The sequence below is a fragment of the Entelurus aequoreus genome, linkage group LG15 (genome assembly GCF_033978785.1).
Source record: "Entelurus aequoreus isolate RoL-2023_Sb linkage group LG15, RoL_Eaeq_v1.1, whole genome shotgun sequence".
Lineage (NCBI taxonomy): Eukaryota > Metazoa > Chordata > Actinopteri > Syngnathiformes > Syngnathidae > Entelurus > Entelurus aequoreus.
This window is the reverse complement of record NC_084745.1, coordinates 51,681,156-51,700,286: the sequence shown is the minus strand read 5'-3', so window position 1 is coordinate 51,700,286 and position 19,131 is coordinate 51,681,156. Positions and strand designations below refer to the sequence as shown.

The 19,131-nt window shown below is 33.9% G+C and overlaps 1 protein-coding gene across 1 annotated transcript in view; it reads right to left on the bottom strand.

The window, feature by feature from the left end:
- Window positions 1-19,131, bottom strand: part of col11a1a (collagen, type XI, alpha 1a) — a 201,585-nt gene that overhangs the window by 28,709 nt on the left and 153,745 nt on the right. Inside the window, 15 exon segments of the mRNA XM_062021721.1 lie at window positions 2,591-2,644; window positions 2,799-2,852; window positions 2,979-3,032; window positions 3,125-3,232; window positions 6,694-6,747; window positions 6,888-6,941; window positions 7,022-7,075; window positions 7,153-7,206; window positions 12,535-12,642; window positions 12,745-12,798; window positions 12,876-12,929; window positions 13,031-13,138; window positions 13,225-13,332; window positions 16,938-16,955; window positions 16,957-16,992. Coding sequence (XP_061877705.1) covers window positions 2,591-2,644; window positions 2,799-2,852; window positions 2,979-3,032; window positions 3,125-3,232; window positions 6,694-6,747; window positions 6,888-6,941; window positions 7,022-7,075; window positions 7,153-7,206; window positions 12,535-12,642; window positions 12,745-12,798; window positions 12,876-12,929; window positions 13,031-13,138; window positions 13,225-13,332; window positions 16,938-16,955; window positions 16,957-16,992 — 972 coding nt within the window.

Below are 19,131 nucleotides of genomic sequence, written 5' to 3'. Positions count from 1 at the left end.
AACAACAAGCAAACAATCCTGTTCTACATTGGTTTTGCCACTGTTGTCGGACAAGCAGCATGGAATCAATAATGTGTCACGCTGGGTCCGTCTCACATCCTCACATGGCTTCACGGGGATTTACAGCCCTTGGATCCATTTCTTGATAAGCAATTTTCCATTACAGAGACCAAAAAAAAAAAGGATTCCAGATATCTACATTGCAATGCTCATATCCCAGCAGGCTCTGAAGTGGCTTTCATTCTCCTTAAAGTGAAGCCTTTTCTCCCTAAATCCCCAACAACTTTATTTTTAATTAGAATGAATCTCCTGTGCTTAACTGCAAGCGTGACAAGACTGGGGCAGAGCCAACACATTTCACTCAAACCTCTAGGTTAAATTGTCTGATTCTGATTTTTTTGTCAAATTCGATCTTAAATTGGCCCACAAGATGGAATGAGTTGAATAAGTAATGTTGCCCCCTGGGAGATTGCATTCATTTTAAAAGTGTAACAGTTTTAAATCAGCTTTTTTCTTGCCTTTTAGTGGACAACAAGAGTTCTTCGTGGCCACTGACCTTATATTAAGCTATGAATTTGCAGCATTTATCGATAAGACCCAATGCAAACAACCTTCCCTAGTCATGGTGCAAAAAAAAAATCCATCCAGCACAAAATGTTATTAAAAAAACGTCCTGTGACTTGTGTTGATTAGTTTTTATTGTATTACAAATGCTTTTAGTTTTTAGCTCAATGCCTTCATGATGTTGTATGTATTTTATGCATTTGTACCTTGTTTTACTGTAGCTCGTTTTCACTGTTGTACCTTGTTTTCACTGTTGTACCTTGTTTTTACTGTTGTACCTCGTTTTTACTGTTGAACCTTGTTTTTAATGACTACTGCTGCAAACCAAATTGCTTTTTGTAAGTCTAAGTCTAAGTCCTTTCACCAAAGAAAAATTCAAAATTACAAAGCATGATGGGAAAAATGCAAAACAGTCACTACACTTATCCATGTTTGGCACATTTTAGCTGCTTGATATTTCTTAATGATTACAAAACATAAAGGTCTTAGTGGCCATATGCGCGGACAGCACCTTTTAGCTCTTATTTCCAAAATTGTGTACACTACTGAATTGGGGTCTTATGGCCACTTATGTGGACACTTTTACTGCCATCTGGGGGTGTCACAAGAGTATAACATACAATGGAATTTGGAAAAAAAAGTGTAAAAATACAAATTAGCATGTCACTACACATGAAGTACACGCTTGTGTACTTATGGACTAACTACATCATATCAAAATATGATTTTTAGTTTTTATTCTAATTAGGGTCCAATAAGCCCAAATAGCAAAGATAAATAAAAAAAGCATGTAAACAAACAGCTTGGGCCTTAAGAGGTTAAGGTGGTCCTCACGGAAGTAAACACAGTAAATGTCTACAAAGCTACGAACAATGAGAGACCGGGTTTTCTGCTCCGCCGCTCCCAGTCTGTGGAACGCTCTCCCTGACAACCTGAGGGCACCACAGACTGTGGATGCTTTTAAAAAAGGCTTAAAAACCCTTCTTTTTAAAAAAGCCTTTTTTAGATATATGCATACTAGTTCTAGCTATTTGGCTGTTCTAGTTTTTATTTTTTTAAATTTTTTATTATCTTTTTATTTTAATTTTTTTTAATACACTGTAGCACTTTGAGGTTGTTTAATCAATGTAAAGTGATTTTTACAAATAAAATCTATTATTATTATTATTATTATTATGTCAAGTTTTCACATACTCTTAATATCCAGTTTAGGGCTGCAACTAACGATTAATCTGATAATCGATTAATCTGTTGATTATTACTTCGATTAATCGATTAATATTTGGATAAAAGAGACAAACTACATTTCTATCCTATCCAGTATTTTATTGAAAAAAAACAGCATACTGGCACCATACTTATTTTGATTATTGTTTTTCAGCTGTTTGTAAATGTTGCAGTTTATAAATAAAGGTTTATTAAAAAAAAAAAAAAAAAAAAAAAAAAATATATATATATATATATATATATATATATATATTAAAAAAAAAACTGTGCATGCGCATAGCATAGATCCAACGAATCGATGACTAAATTAATCGGCAACTATTTTAATAATCGATTTTAATTGATTTAATCGATTAGTTGTTGCAGCCCTAATCCAGTTATATATATATATATATATATATATATATATATATATATATATATATATATATATATATATATATATATATATATATATATATATATATATATATATATATATATATATATATTGACGAATGATTTTCTGCTCATTTGTCAACTATGTATCTTGCAATTGTTTACTAGTTTGGCTAAGAATCATGACGCTTATCTCTTTTTGACGACGTATTGCTTGGATGAACTCGAACCGATCGTTCAGACTGTAGTCGCATCGGATACATATCTGGGTCAGATTTGAAAAAAATCGCAATTGTACGGTTCGCATTGACAAGAAAAAAATCAGTCAACAAGTCCTTACATACCTCCAAAAAATATACGCTAACCTGGATTATTGCAATGGCAAATAAGGTATGTATGGTTGTAACGGTCAATGACTTACACGCTTGCCCGGGGGTCCGGGTGGACCGGCTTCACCTGATGGACCCGGAGGTCCCTGGAGAGAAGCACAGAAAATCCTTATTTTAAAACACAGACAAACTGTAAGAAACATCAAAACTGTCAAAAAAGCAAAGAAAAAGTAATGTTATGCTACCATTGACACTATACCCAATAAAATATAACTTTGAGTTGATATATTATCAACTTACCGGCTGACCAGCCTCACCATCTTCTCCCTTTTCTCCCGATTCTCCGTCTGTTCCCTGTAAAAAAAGAAATATATCCATGGAAAATTGTGTTTATTTTAGAATATAAGCCTTTTAATTGCTCAGTAAAATTGAGTCACTGTTCGAAATCTACGTCAAATATGTGGTTAATGTCACACTCACCCCAACACCTGGCTCTCCAGGGGGACCCGTGTCTCCGGGGAATCCGACGGGCCCCTTTAGGAAAGAAGCACACGAGATGCATGAAAAGACGAAACGGGGACCAGGTTGACTGTCTCACGGGGAAGAAAACCTTCAAGCAAACTTACAGGGTTACCCTTTGGACCGTCATCTCCAGGGGGTCCTTTGGCGCCTGCAGGTCCGGCAGCACCAGGGGGTCCGCCTTCTCCCTTCTCTCCCCTCTCGCCTTTGGGTCCCTATTACGGGGAGGAGGATGGAATGTTTTTAGTACATCAATGGCGGGTCAGGTGGTCCGTTTTGTACTCTGAGTTAAAAGTAAGGCTAAGATGACTAAGGAGAGTCCGACTGATTGCTCTCTTTTCTGTCTTGCCTCTGGTGAGGGCGGTCGCATTTTTCCCCTCGGGGTGATGGTAGGCTGGCAGCGCTTCATAGCAGCAGTCGACCTCCAGGGACCCAACTCCCCCAACCCTTCTGTTGCGAGTTGTCGTGATTAAATGTAACGTGTTTATGTGTGCATTGCATGGAGGTTTTTTTCCCACTCCAGACTAGGCCCCCTTAGGAGCCCAGTCGAGATTGTATTTTTTTACTCATCTTCCTCCCCAGCGTTTTACCTTTTTCTTATCTTTTACGGGGCGGGGCGCCTTTGGCGACCCATCAGCGTTCCTGTTTTGTAACCCTGTACACTGTTTGTTTGTCTAATCTTGAACGGGTTTGTGCTGAAAACATAATTTCGTTGTACTTGTGCAATGACAATAAAGTCCTATCCTATCCTATCTTATCCTATGTGGCTTTAAAATACACCCCGACGGGACTTTAGGGTGTTTGCATAAAAATGCTAGCAAATAAATGGAGTGCATTCTGGTAAAACTTTTTGAAAATGTTTGGGTATGGCATTTGTGTCAAAATATTTGGTTTCTCAGACCAAATTTGTATTTATACAAGCAGGTAATTTACTGCGATTAATCGTGAAGTGTGTGAAGTGAATTATATTTATATAGCGCTTTTCTCTAGTGATTCAAAGCGCTTTACATAGTGAAACCCAATATCTAAGTTCCATTTAAACCAGTGTGGGTGGCACTGGGAGCAGGTGGGTAAAGTGCCTTGCCCAAAGACAAAACGGCGGTGACTAGGGTGGCAGAAGCTCCAACCGAGCTATACCGCCCCAATTGTGATTAATCTGAATTCCAAAGTGTGATGACTCCCATTAAAAATACAGTTTGACAGCACTCTTTAAAATCCAGTGTAATTAGGCTGTTTAATGAATAGTAGTGAGTAGCTGTGGGAAAAACAAATAATAATACTAACAAATCAAAATAGAAGTTAACTAATTTGTAGCGATGAATTAACCGTTGCAAAAATCCGGAAAAAATACACTAAACTGATGTATTTGAAGAAGATGCATCACTGATGTATCCCGATATAAATAGTGTCTGAGATCCTACTTCCAAAAATCGAATAGTTTTGACTGAAAAATGAACGTGATTTAAATATTTTGTCGAGCTTATCATACAAAACCAGTGAAGTTGTCACGTTGTGTAATTCGTAAATAAAAACAGAATACAATGATTTGCTAAGCCATTTGCTAACTTATATTCAATTGAATAGACTGCAAAGACAAGATATTTCATGTTCACACTTTTTTTTGCAAATAATCATTAACTTAGATTTTAATGGCAGCAACACGTTGCAAAAAAGTTGTCACAGGGGCATGTTCACCACTGTGTTACATATAATTTCCTTTTAACAACACTCAGTAAACGTTTGGGAACTGAGGAGACACATTTTTGAAGCTTTTCAGGTGGATTTATTTTCCATTCTTGCTTGATGTACAGCTTAAGTTGTTTAACAGTCTGGGGTCTCCGTTGTGGAGCTTGGGCCCATGGCAGCGTTTCAAAGTAGAGTTTTAACTTGCACTTACAGATGTAGCGACCAACTGTAGTTACTGACAGTGGTTTTCTGAAGTGTTCCTGAGCCCATGTGGTGATATCCTTTACACACTGACGTCGGTTTTTGATGCAGTACCACCCGAGGGATCGAAGGTCTCGGGTATTCAATGTTGGTTTTCAGCCTTGCCGCTTACGTGCGGTGATTTCTCCAGATTCTCTGAACCTTTTGATGATATTACAGAGCGTAGATGGTGAAATCCCTAAATTCCTTGCAATAGCTGGTTGAGAAATGTTGTTCTTAAACAATTTGCTCACGCATTTGTTGACAAAGTGGTGACCCTCGCCCCGTCCTTGTTTGTGACTGAGCATTTCATGGAAGCTGCTTTTACACCCAATCATGGCACCCACCTGTTCCTAATTAGCCTGTTCACCTGCGTGATGTTCCAAATAAGTGTTTGGAAGAGGGATCTGTGCTATGGCTATGAGTTGTTTTTCCCTTGGCCTTAGTCTGGACCCCCCTCTCCAGGGGCCAAGGCTTGGACCGATTTTATTTTTTCTCACCCCCCCCCCCATTGTTTACCTGTATCTCACCTTTTTTGTAAGGGGCGCCGGAAGTTGGCAGACCCGTCAGCGATCCTGTTCTGTCTCCCTGTAATGTTTGTCTGATCTTGAATGGGATTGTGCTGAAAATTTTAATTTCCCCTCGGGGATTAATAAAGTATTTCTGTTTCTGATTCTGATTCATTCCTCAACTTTCTCAGTCTTTTTTGCCACTAGTGCCAGCTTTTTGGAAACATGTTGCAGGCATCAAATTCCAAATGAGCTAATATTTGCACAAAATAACTAAGTTTTCCAGTTCGAACATTAAATATCTTGTCTTTGCAGTCTATTCAATTGAATATAAGTCGAAAAGGATCAGCAAATCATTGTATTCTGTTTTTATTTACCAATTACACAACGTGACAACTTCACTGGTTTTGGGTAATGTAAGTTAAAAATAAAAGACAACTTCCGATTGTTTTCTTTGTCTTACTTTGGCCAAACATAGAATGAGAACATTCTGAAAATGTACTTATTATAAATAATATTCTTAGCAAAACCCTTGAAAATTCGTAGGAAAAAATCACCATGAAGAACACAATAAACTTAGACTTTGTCTCAGTGTTTTTAAGTGTTTAAAGTTATTGCACTTAAATTGTTATTTACTGCACTTAAATGTAGAATATATGCATAATATATTTATATTATGCATATATTGTATATTATATATATATATATATATAATATGTTATATATATCATATTATTTATTATTAATATTGTCTATTGTGAGCAAACTGTGGTGCTAAATTTCCCCCAGGGATCAATAAAGTACTTTCTATTCTATTCTATTATTTAACCAGAGGTGTCAAACTCAAGGCCAGGGGGCCAAATCTGGCCCACCAAATTAATTAATTAATTAATCTATTCAACTGAATATAAGTTGAAAAGGATTTGCAAATCATTGTATTCTGTTTTTATTGACCATTTACACAACGTGACAACTTCACTGGTTTAGGGTATTGTACATCATTTAAAAGTAGAAAACATCGTCAATTGATCTTACTCACATTTCTGATACTTATTTTGAGCCTTTTTTAAAGGTAAGCGCGCAACAAATTGATAGGCTGACTATTTGGCATTCTGAATCTCATTGTAATTACAATATGTGTAATGATTTATTTTTTGAACAAAGTGTCATTGCTAACAAATGTGTGCGCTGTAATACTGTTTTGAATGTTTGTGTTTTACACCAAAATAGAGGTGACTTACCCCAGTACCAGACTCTCCAGGTGGTCCTGGGTTCCCAGCCTCACCTTGTTCACCCTGCAGAAACACACCCCTCAGTGACAAAACATTGAACGTAAACAAGCTCCTAATTAGACTAAAACAGCAAAATGCTGCTCACTATAAATCCATTTAAAACTGAATAGCAAATTATTGAGCGTACAAATGAGGGCACTGACCTTCTCTCCCACGGAACCCACAGGACCAACACCGCCAGGAGGACCTTGTGAACCCTGCAACAAAAATGGAGATATTCACTGGACGCTAACATAAATGTACAACAGTACTCATATTTAATCATGCTTGTACATACATCAGCTCCACTTGGACCTTGAGGACCTCGAGGACCTGGGGGACCAGGAGGGCCCTGCGTGGATAGAACACACATTTGTAAAGAAGTACATCTTATGTGTAGTGAAAATAAACAACAGTTGTGCTTCTTACCATGGGGCCAACATCACCGTTCTCGCCCTTCTCACCAGAAGGCCCCGGAAGTCCCTGAGGAGATTAAAAATAAAACATTAATTATCATACAAGATCATATCACATACTGATATTGAACAGGGGTGTTAAAACAGGGCCAAATGCGGCGTGTAATATATATATATATATACAGTATACACACACACACACACACACACTCACACCAACACACACACACACACACACACACACACACACACACACACACACACACACACACACACACACACACACACACATATATATATACATATATATATATATATATATATATATATATATATATATATATATATATATATATATATGTTTTGTATATATACATATATATATGTTTTGTATTTATACATATATATATACATATATATACACACACATACATATAAACACACACATATATACCTATATATACACATATATCGACAATATATACACATTCACAGTATATACACACATATAGGCCGATATATATATATACATATATACGAATGTAATACATACATATATACACATATGTACTGTATATATATATACATTTAAAAGTATGTATATTTATACACATATATATACATTTATAAATATGTGAATATATACTCATACATACATGAATATATAGTGTATATATTTTTGCAATATATACATGTATACATATACAGTACATATATACATATACGTATATGTATACTGTATATATATATATGTATGTATATATATATATATACTGTATATATATATATATATATATACTGTATATATATATATATATATATATATATATATATATATATATATATATATATATATATATATATATATATATATATATATATATATATATATATATATATATATATATATACGTATACATATATATACTGTATATATTTGTGCGATATAAACATATACATATACGGTACATATATACATATACGTATACATATATACATATACGTATATATATATATATATATATATATATATATATATATATATACATACATATACATATATGTATACATATACATACATATATACATACATATATACATACATATACGTATATATACTGTATATATTTATATAGTTGAGGTTTCTGTGGTTATACAGTGCTCAATACCGGGGTAGAGCGGAATATACGTATTTACAAAAAGGAAACCTGCGAAACAGGCTTGTAGAGATGAAATAGCCTCTGTGATTTTTTCCTGAACTAACGTATATATATTAATATACACACATATATATATATATACATTTATATATACATTTATATATATATATATATATCTATCTATCTATATATATATATCTATATATATATATATATATATATATATATATATATATATATATATATATATATATATAGATATATAGATATATATACATACATATATATACATACATATATATATATTCATACATACATACATATATATCTATATATATATCTATATATATATATATATATATATATATATATATATATATATATATATATATATATATATATATATATATATATATATATATATATATATATATATATATATATATATATATATATATATATATATATACCGTAATTTCCGGACTATAAGCCGCTACTTTTTGCCCTCGTTCTGGTCCCTGCGGCTTATACAACGGTGCGGCTTATTTACGGCCTGTTCTTCTCCGACACAGACGAAGAGGATTTCGGTGGTTTTAGTACGCAGGAGGAAGACGATGACACAATGATTAAAGACTGACTTTTCATATACTGGTAGGCTGGTTATTTTGATAACGTACAGGCGAGCACTTTGTATTACTTTGCACCGTTGTATTATTTGTACTCTGCACGAATGCTGTTCGCCATGTCAAAGATGTGAAAGTTTGATTGAATGATTGAAAGATTTATTGTTAATAAATGGGACGCTTTGCGTTCCCAAACAGTCATCTCTGTCCCGACAATCCCCTCCGTGGTAGCAGGAACCCCTATATACTACGGTAATTACACATCAAAACCCTGCGGCTTATAGTCGGGTGCGGCTTATATATGGAGCAATCTGTATTTTCCCCTAAATTTAGCTGGTGCGGCTTATAGTCAGGTGCGGCTTATAGTCCGGAAATTACGGTATATATATATATATATATATATATATATATATATATATATATATATATATATATATATATATATATATATATATATATATATATAGATATAGATATATATATGGTTACTTTGCATGCAGTCGGCCCTGGACAAATTATTTTAGCCCAATGTGGCCCCCCAGTCAAACAGTTTGGACACCTCTGATATAGAACATACTTCCTAATTATTACTAACTTAAGAAAGGAATAACAACTTTAGCTGACAAATTATGAATATATAATTTATCTACAAGTGATCCTCGGTTTAGGATGTCCCGTGTTATTACGTATCACGGTTACGAACGCGGTCCCTTAAATCCAAACGAGGCCTCGGTCTGTAAAGGCGACACTGGCTCTAGAAGCAGTAACAGCATGTGTGTCTCATACACGGAAGAAGGATGGCATAGCTTACAATAGTTACATGTCTGCACTTCATTATGTCGTCCGAGCACAAGGCTTACGGGGGGCAGCGCGCCAAAGAAAAGGAAAGCCATCACCATCATAAAGAGCTAAGAGCGAAAGGAAACGTCCACTAATATTGACTGCACTTAGAACTCAAACGCAATCATCATTAAGGAGAAATATCCTTGAGCATGTTAAGAAATATGCTCCGAGTGGCGAACACCCCCCACCCCCACTCCCACCCAGTAATGGCCGCACTTTTGGTCCCCACTGTCACGACCACCATTAAGGATAAATGAGCAAGGATCTGTGACAGTAATAACCAAGCAGCAAAGTGGTGTCATTATTGAAACAAAGAAACAACACTGCATCTGCTGAGTCAACAGAAAATGAAGAGATTGCCTCTTCTATGTTCCTCCCAACAGGTTTGATCACCCATTCATTTCATTCTTCTATTTGCTGTTTTTACTGCTGTATTGTAGGGCTGCACCATTTTGAGGAAAAAAAAAACTATGCCAAAAATTGCGATTTGCGGTTTGCAAATTTAAGATTTTCTGAATTTAAATGCATAAAACTGCTAGAGTGATGAGTGAAATAAGTCCTGTTACTTTTTGCCTGTCCAGTTTTTCCCACACATTCACTTATTTGTGGCGGCCCGCCACGAAAGAATTACGTCTGCCACAAATAAAAAAATAGATAAATAATTAAGCTTCTCAGGCAAATCATATAGTTGATGTAGATGCCCATATAGGCTGTTCAGATTTACTTTACAAAAGAGAAGTGTAGGATACTTCTCTTGTTGCCTTATTTGTATTTGACCACTACTGTTTTCTGTTTATTTGTTACTGACTGTGGCAGGACACCTCTGCCTCTGTTTCACTTTATGTTGCTGGTAAATAATATGGTTCTAGTAGTAGGCTAAAGTTAAATTATTTAGTATGCACTAATTAAAGGGGCAGAGCTTTAAGAGACATTTTAGCTTTTATATTTTATAAGATATATTTTTTGTAAGAACCACAATTAATAAATATAGTTCAGTGAATAACTTATTGTTCAAATCTGTATATAAATATGTACATAAAGTGTTGTAATTATATTGTAAAATGGATGGATGGATGGATGGACGTTTAAAACAAAACTGTTATTATTAATTAGTAAGTATACATTTTTTTAAACCTTTGTAGAGAAAATCATATCATTGTAGTAAATTATGCAAATTACTCGATGATGTCATGGTGACCACGCCCATAGCCACGCCCCCACCGCCACAGGTATCTTGGCAGTTTATGGGAAACACTGCTGTCAATCAACATATTCTTCTCTCAGTTTGCTTCACATTAGAACAATATGCAATAATCTCCTCAAATCTATGCCACGCACAAAATCAAATAAAAAAATAAGCGCATAACAATTTTCGACACGACACGGACACGACAGAGAAAACAGTTTTCGTCATCATTGTTCAAATATTGTAACGTCTGTCGAGACGCTTTGAGGACATGAATTCCATCCATCACTTTACTGAGCAAAACTCTTTATTGTCGGCCATAAACACATCACCAAAACATTAGTAAAAAAAATGATATCTAGCAAAAGTGTTCATTTTCTGCAGTACAAACCAGACCAAAAGCAACTTTGTTATATCAACAGCAGCCGCTCGCTCTTTCTCACTTGCGCCAACACATGCACATATGGCTCTTAGCCAGTGATGCCTTTACAGCCACACAAAAAGTCGTTTTGAATCGGAAAAATATCGTTTTTGAATCGAGAATCGCGTTGAATCGAAAAAAATCGATTTAGAATCGAATCGTGGTACACCCAAAGATTCGCAGCCCTAATAGTAGGGCTGCGAATCTTTGGGTGTACCTCGATTCAATTCAATATTGATTCTTGGGGTCACGATTCGATTAAAAATCGTTTTTTTTCGATTCAACGCGATTCTCGATTCAAAAACGATATTTTCCCGATTCAAAACGATTCTCTATTCATTCAATACATATATGTCAGCAGGATCTACCCCAGTCTGCTGACATGCAAGCAGAGTAGTAGATTTTTGTAAAAAGCTTTTATAATTGTAAAGGACAATGTTTTATCAACTGATTGCAATAATGTAAATTTGTTTTAACTATTAAATGAACCAAAAATATGACTCATTGTATCTTTGTGAAAATATTGGACACAGTGTGTTGTCAAGCTTATGAGATGCGATGCAAGTGTAAGCCACTGTGACACTATTGTTCTTTTTTTATTTATTTTTATAAATGTCTAATGATAATGTCAAAGAGGGATTTTTAATCACTGCTATGTTGAAATTGTAACTAATATTGATACTGTTGTTGATAATATTCATTTTTGTTTCACTACTTTTGGTTTGTTCTGTGTGGTGTTTGTGTCTCCTCTCAATTGCTCTGTTTATTGCAGTTCTGAGTGTTGCTGGGTCGGGTTAGGTTTTGGAATTGGATTGCATTGTTATGGTATTGCTGTGTATTGTTTTGTTGGATTGATTAATAAAAAAATGAAAATAAAATAAAATTAAAAAAAAGGAAAAAAAAAAAAAAAGAAAAAAAAAAAAGATTTTTTTAAAATGAGAATTGATTCTGAATCGCACAACGTGAGAATCGCGATTCGAATTTGAATCAATTTTTCCCCACACCCCTAATATATATATATATAGAAAACATAGTTGACACGGGTAGACCTTGCTTTGGTTTTTGTCTGAGACCATGGATCTTGGACTGGAAAAGGTTGGTGACCACTGCTGTAGTGTATATCGACTGCATATAAACATTGCCAGGAAGAAATGGCTCTAACCTGCAAGCCGATGGGACCAGGTGGTCCGGGGAAACCTCTGGCGCCTTCATCTCCCTTCTGTCCAAACATACCCTGCTGACCCCTGGGACCGGGCTCTCCATCAGCTCCCTGAGAACCAACCATTTATTTAGAATGATACCAAGGCAGCACTGGTTAACGGAACTGGTTCTTCTGTCAGACCGTGTCTTTAAATCAAGCAGGTGTACGTACAGCAGGACCCGGGGCACCAATGGGACCTTGAAGACCAGCTGGTCCAGGAGGACCCTATGAACACAAAAAATAAGAGTAATATGCATATAAAAAGTAGCATACTTATCATTTATGGAATAGGATGGACGCACTTGCTCGCCCTTATCAGCTTTGCTTCCTTTCTGACCAGGTTCTCCAACCTCTCCCTGCAAAGACACGCCAACAATAAGTCAACAAAAACACAAAACACACACTTTTTTGGGGGGAGTTTAGTAAATATATGATAAAACTGCGGTGATATGATGACCTTATCGCCATCCTCTCCGGGTGGACCCTGGGGTCCGGCAGGGCCGGGCAGACCCACAGGACCCTGGACGCCATCGCGGCCGGCTGGACCTTGGGGCCCTTTTTCTCCCTTAACACAGTGAGGACATGTGTTTGTGTCACGGCAGACAAAGAGAGGAGGAGTGGGGAAACCGATGGATGTTCGCTGCTACTCACAGGTGCACCTTTCTCCCCAGCAGGCCCCGGGGGACCTTGGGGGCCAGGTCTACCCGACAGGCCGATTGGCCCGGCTGAACCGGCAGGACCTCTCTCACCAGGAGAGCCCTGCAAGAAGAGAGAGAGAAACAGAGGTTTGAAGTAAAACATTTGAAAAAGGCAACAAAATGATTAAGATTAAGATTAAAGTACCAATGATTGTCACACACACACTAGATGTGGTGAAATTTGTCCTCTGCATTTGACCCATCCCCTTGGGGAGCAGTGGGCAGCAGCGGCGCCGCGCCCGGGAATCATTTTGGTGATTTAACCCCCAACTCCAACCCTTTGTTGCTGAGTGCCAAGCAGGGAGGTTATGTATAATATAATACAAGTATTTGTATTTATTAGCCTTATTTTTTTAAATTATATTTTATTTATTAATGCCATACTTATTATATTTAATAATAATGTATATTACACACAAAAACACATTTATAAAGCCTCATACAGGCTCGCATATTTGGTATTTAACGTTAAAATAACAGTTTTTTCTGGTAAAATACACGCTGTTCTTGCTTCATCAGCAGACAAATCGAATGCATTTAATGTGTTTTTAAGGCACTATAGGTTTTTAAGGGATTTTTTACATTTTTAAGCTTTACCAGAGCATTAATAAGTATCATACAGGCTCACGTAGGCTAGCATATTTGGTATTCAACATTAAAATAGTAGTTTTTTCTGGTAATATACACGCTGTTCTTGCTTCATCAGCACACAAATCGAATGCATTTAATGTGTTTTTAAGGCATTTTAAAGGTTTTTAAGGGATTTTATACGTTTTTGAGGTTTACCAGAGCATTCATAAGTATCATACAGGCTCCCGTAGGCTAGCATATTTGGTATTTAACGTTAAAGTAGTTGTTTATTCTGGTATAATACACGCTGTTCTTGCTTCAACAGCACACAAATCTAATGCATTAAATATGTTTTTAAGGCATTTTATACGTTTTTAAGCTTTACCAGAGCATTCATAAGTATCATACAGGCTCCTGTACGCTAGCATATTTGGTATTTAATGTTTAAAAATTGTTTATTCTGGTATAATATACGCTGTTCTTACTTCATCACCAGAAACATTGAATGCAATAAATATGTTTTTAAGGCATTTTATAAGTTTTTAAGGCATTTTATATGTTTTTAAGCTTTACCAGAGCATTCATAAGTATCATACAGGCTCCTGTAGGCTAGCATATTTGGTATTTAACGTAAAATAATTGTTTATTCTGGTATAATATATGCTGTTCTTGCTTCATCAGCAGACACATAAAATGCATTAAATATGTTTTTAAGGCATTTTATATGTTTTAAGGCATTTTATATGTTTTTAAGCTTTACCAGAGCATTCATAAATATCATACAAGCTCCCGTAGGCTAGCATATTTGGTATTTAACGTTAAAATAATTGTATATTCTGGTATAATATATGCTGTTCTTGCTTCATCAGCAGACAAATCTAATGCATTAAATATGTTTTAAGGCATTTAATATGTTTTTTTAAGCTTTACCAAAGCATTTATGATACGGCTCACGTATGCTAGCATATTTGGTATTTAACATTAAAATAATTGTTTATTCGGGTATAATATACGCTGTTTTTGCTTCATCACCAGAAAAATAAAATGCAATAAATATGTTTTCAAGGCATTTTATGTTTTTAAGGCATTCTATATGTTTTTAAGGCATGTTATATGTTTTTAAGCTTTACCAGAGCATCATAAGTATCATACAGGCTCCCGTAGGCTAGCATATTTGGTATTTAACGTTAAAATAATTGTTTATTCTGGTATAATATATGCTGTTCTTGCTTCATCAGCAGACACATCTAATGCATTAAATATGTTTTAAGGCATTTTATATGTTTTTAAGCTTTACCAGAGCATTCATAAGTATCATACAAGCTCCCGTAGGCTAGCATATTTGGTATTTAACGTTAAAATAATAGTTTATTCTGGTATAATATACGCTGTTCTTGCTTCATCAACAGACACATCTAATGCATTAAATATGTTTTTAAGGCATGTTATATGTTTTTAAGCTTTACCAGAGCATTCATAAGTATCATACAGGCTCCCGTAGGCTAGCATATTTGGTATTTAACGTAAAAATAATTGTTTATTCTGGTATAATATATGCTGTTCTTGCTTCATCAGCAGACACATCTAATGCATTAAATATGTTTTAAGGCATTTTATATGTTTTTAAGCTTTACCAGAGCATTCATAAGTATCATACAGGCTCCCGTAGGCTAGCATATTTGGTATTTAACGTTAAAATAATTGTTTATTCTGGTATAATATATACTGTTCATGCTTCATTAGCAGACAAATCTAATGCATTAAATATGTTTTAAGGCATTTTATATGTTTTTAAGCTTTACAAGAGCATTCATAAGTATCATACAGGCTCACATAGGCTAGCATATTTGGTATTTAACGTTAAAAAAATAGTTTACTCTGGTATAATATACGCTGTTCTTGCTTCATCAGCAGAAAAATCAAATGCATTTAATGTGTTTTTGAGGCATTTTAAATGTTTTTAAGGCATTTTATATGTTTTTTTAAGCTTTACCAGAGCATCATAAGTATCATACAGGCTCCCGTAGGCTAGCATATTTGGTATTCAACGCTAAAATAATTGTTTATTCTGATAGAATAAAAGCTGTTCTTGCTTCATCAGCAGACAAATCTAATGCGTTAAATACGTTTTTAAGGCATTTTATGTTTTTAAGTTTTACCAGAGCATTCATAAGTATCATACAGGCTCCCGTAGGCTAGCATATTTGGTATTTAACGTTAAAAAAATTGTTTATTCTGGTGCAATAGCAGACAAATCTAATGCATTAAATATGTTTTTAAGGTATTTTATATGTTTTAAGGCATTTTATTTGGTATTTAACGTTAAAATAATTGTTTATTCTGGTATAATATACGCTGTTCTTGCTTCATCACAGACAAATCTAATGCATCGAATATGTTTTTAAAGCATTTTATCTGTTTTTAAGGCATTTTATATGTTTTAAGGCATTTTATTTGATATTTAACATTAAAATAATTGTTTATTCTGGTATAATATAATAAATAATGATAAATGGGTTATACTTGTATAGCGCTTTTCTACCTTCAAGGTACTCAAAGCGCTTTGACAGTATTTCCACATTTACCCATTCACACACACATTCACACACTGATATACGCTGTTCTTGCTTCATCACAGACAAATCTAATGCATTGAATATGTTTTAAGGCATTTTATCTGTTTTTAAGGCATTTGATATGTTTTAAGGCATTTTATGTGTTTTTAAAGCATTTTATATGTTTTTAAGCTTTACCGAAGCATTGAGAAGTATCTAGTTTTATCAGGAAGACTTGCCTCCATTATTATACTCAAGCACAGCACTTGAATATATTTCATCTGACGGGAAATCAAATAAAAAATGTGATTATTGATTTTGTTTCAAATTAAGCTGAGCAAAAACGTTGACTTGTCAAAGGACTTTTTCATTCCATAAAGTTGACTTATTTCATTTGAATAATTTCTCATTCATTTATGGGCTGCAGCTCGTTAAAATGAAGTAAATAAGAAAACCATGTACATTTTTTAACGGAACATGAGTGTTTTCATTTCAGGATGTTGCAGAATGATGTATTTGATCAGATGAATATTTGACTTACAACAGGACCAGGTGGACCCTGGGGGACCCTCTCCCCCCTTCAGACCCGCTGGACCCTGCAGATGAAGAGGAAGAAAGTGGATTCATTCAAATTGATGTAAAAATGAATTTCATGGACAAAAAAACATGTTTTAATTTCCATAGCTCAGTTACACAGGATGGAAAGGGTAATGCAGGTATAAAGTAGACTAAAAATGTACCATAGTAGCAATATAAAATATAACATATATGTAATATTTACATATTATATATGCAATATGTAGTATATGCTGATATACTATATTATTATATTATATTATATTGTTATATAATATATACAATATATAACAAATCCATATTACCACCCATATAAATAATAGTTAATAAAATATTTTATCTTTTCTTACTAAAAGGTATTTGTTCTTTACATTTTGATATTTAAAAATAACATGTACTGCATGCATTTTCATATCTTTTAAACATTAATTGTGTTTAATAATGCAGCAAAAATATTACATTCCCATACATTCCAAAACATGTTTTGTTAAAAATAAAAATAAGTACTTCAATATTTGCTGGACTTGTAATTTCATGGTAAATTAACCCATCAAGTTGTACACTGCGAAAATAACAGTAGAATTTAAGGTAACATTTTGGGGATCAAGCTGCCATTTTTTTTATTGTACAAAAAAACTTTCGTACAGTGTTTCCACATACATTAACACACGATAGAAACAACAACCGTAGATTTTATTGTGGAAGAACTGGTAGCTCTGATGCATGGATATTATTGTAAAAAAAAATATATATATAAAAAAAAAAATATATATATACACTTTTTTTTTTTTAAATTAAAACTGGTAAAATTTTGGGGATTTAGCTGCCATTTTTTTATTGTACAAAAAAATATTGTACAGTGTTTCCATATACATTAACACACGATAAAAACAACAACCGTAGATTTTATTGTGGAAAAACTGGTCGCTCTGTTGCATGGATGTTATTGTAAAAAAAAATTTAAAGAATAAAAATAAAAATAAAAATAGATATATGTTGTTGTTTTTTAATTAAAACCGGTAACATTTGGGGGATTAAGCTGCCATTTTTTTATTGTACAAAAAACTATCGTACAGTGTTTCCATATACATTAACACACGATAAAAACAACAACCGTAGATTTTATTGTGGAAAAACTGGTATCTTTGTTGCATGGATGTTATTGTAAAAAAAAATGTAAAAAATAAATATATATATATATATATATATATATATATATATATATATATATATATATATATATATATATATATATATATATATATATATATATATATATATATATATATATATATATATATATATGTTGTTTTTTAATTAAAACCAGTAAAATTTTGGGGATTAAGCTGCCATTTTTTTATTGTACAAAAAACTATCGTACAGTGTTTCCATATACATTAACACACGATAAAAACAACAACCGTAGATTTTATTGTGGAAAATCTGGTATCTCTGTTGCATGGATGTTATTGTAAAAAAATAAATAAAAAAAATAAATATATATAAACGTTTTTTTTTTTTTTAAATTAAAACTGGTAAAATTTTGGGGATTAAGCTGCCATTTTTTTATTGTACAAAAAACTACCGTACAGTGTTTCCATATACATTAACACACGATAAAAACAACAACCGTAGATTTTATTGTGGAAAAACTGGTAGCTCTGTTGCAAAAAAATAAAATTAAAAATAAAACTATATATATGTTGTTTTTTTTAAATTAAAACTGGTAAAATTCTGGAGACTGAGCTGGCAGTTTTTTGCAGTAAAGTCTGAAGATTTTTTTTTTTTTTTTACAGTGTATGTAAAAAAAAGATTCTAATAACAAATGCATAGGCAAGTATAAACATGTATTGTACAGGTATATATTTATATTGATATACTATTCACTATTAGAAGCGGCCCTCTGAGAGCCACCATAACTGCGATGTGGCCCTCAATGAAAACAAGTTTGACATGCCTGTCTTATAGTACTTCACGTCTCAACACAACATAGTGCGTTTTAACTCGGTTTTAACCAAGTACCTCCTCAGAAAAAAACTGGGCTCTCCAAGTACCCGCATAATGACCAACATTAAAATACAGTTGCACAGTCGGCCTAAATATTCATTAAAAACAAGGCAGAAGTTTTATTTAACAAGTTGTGGAGGGGGGCGTGGCCT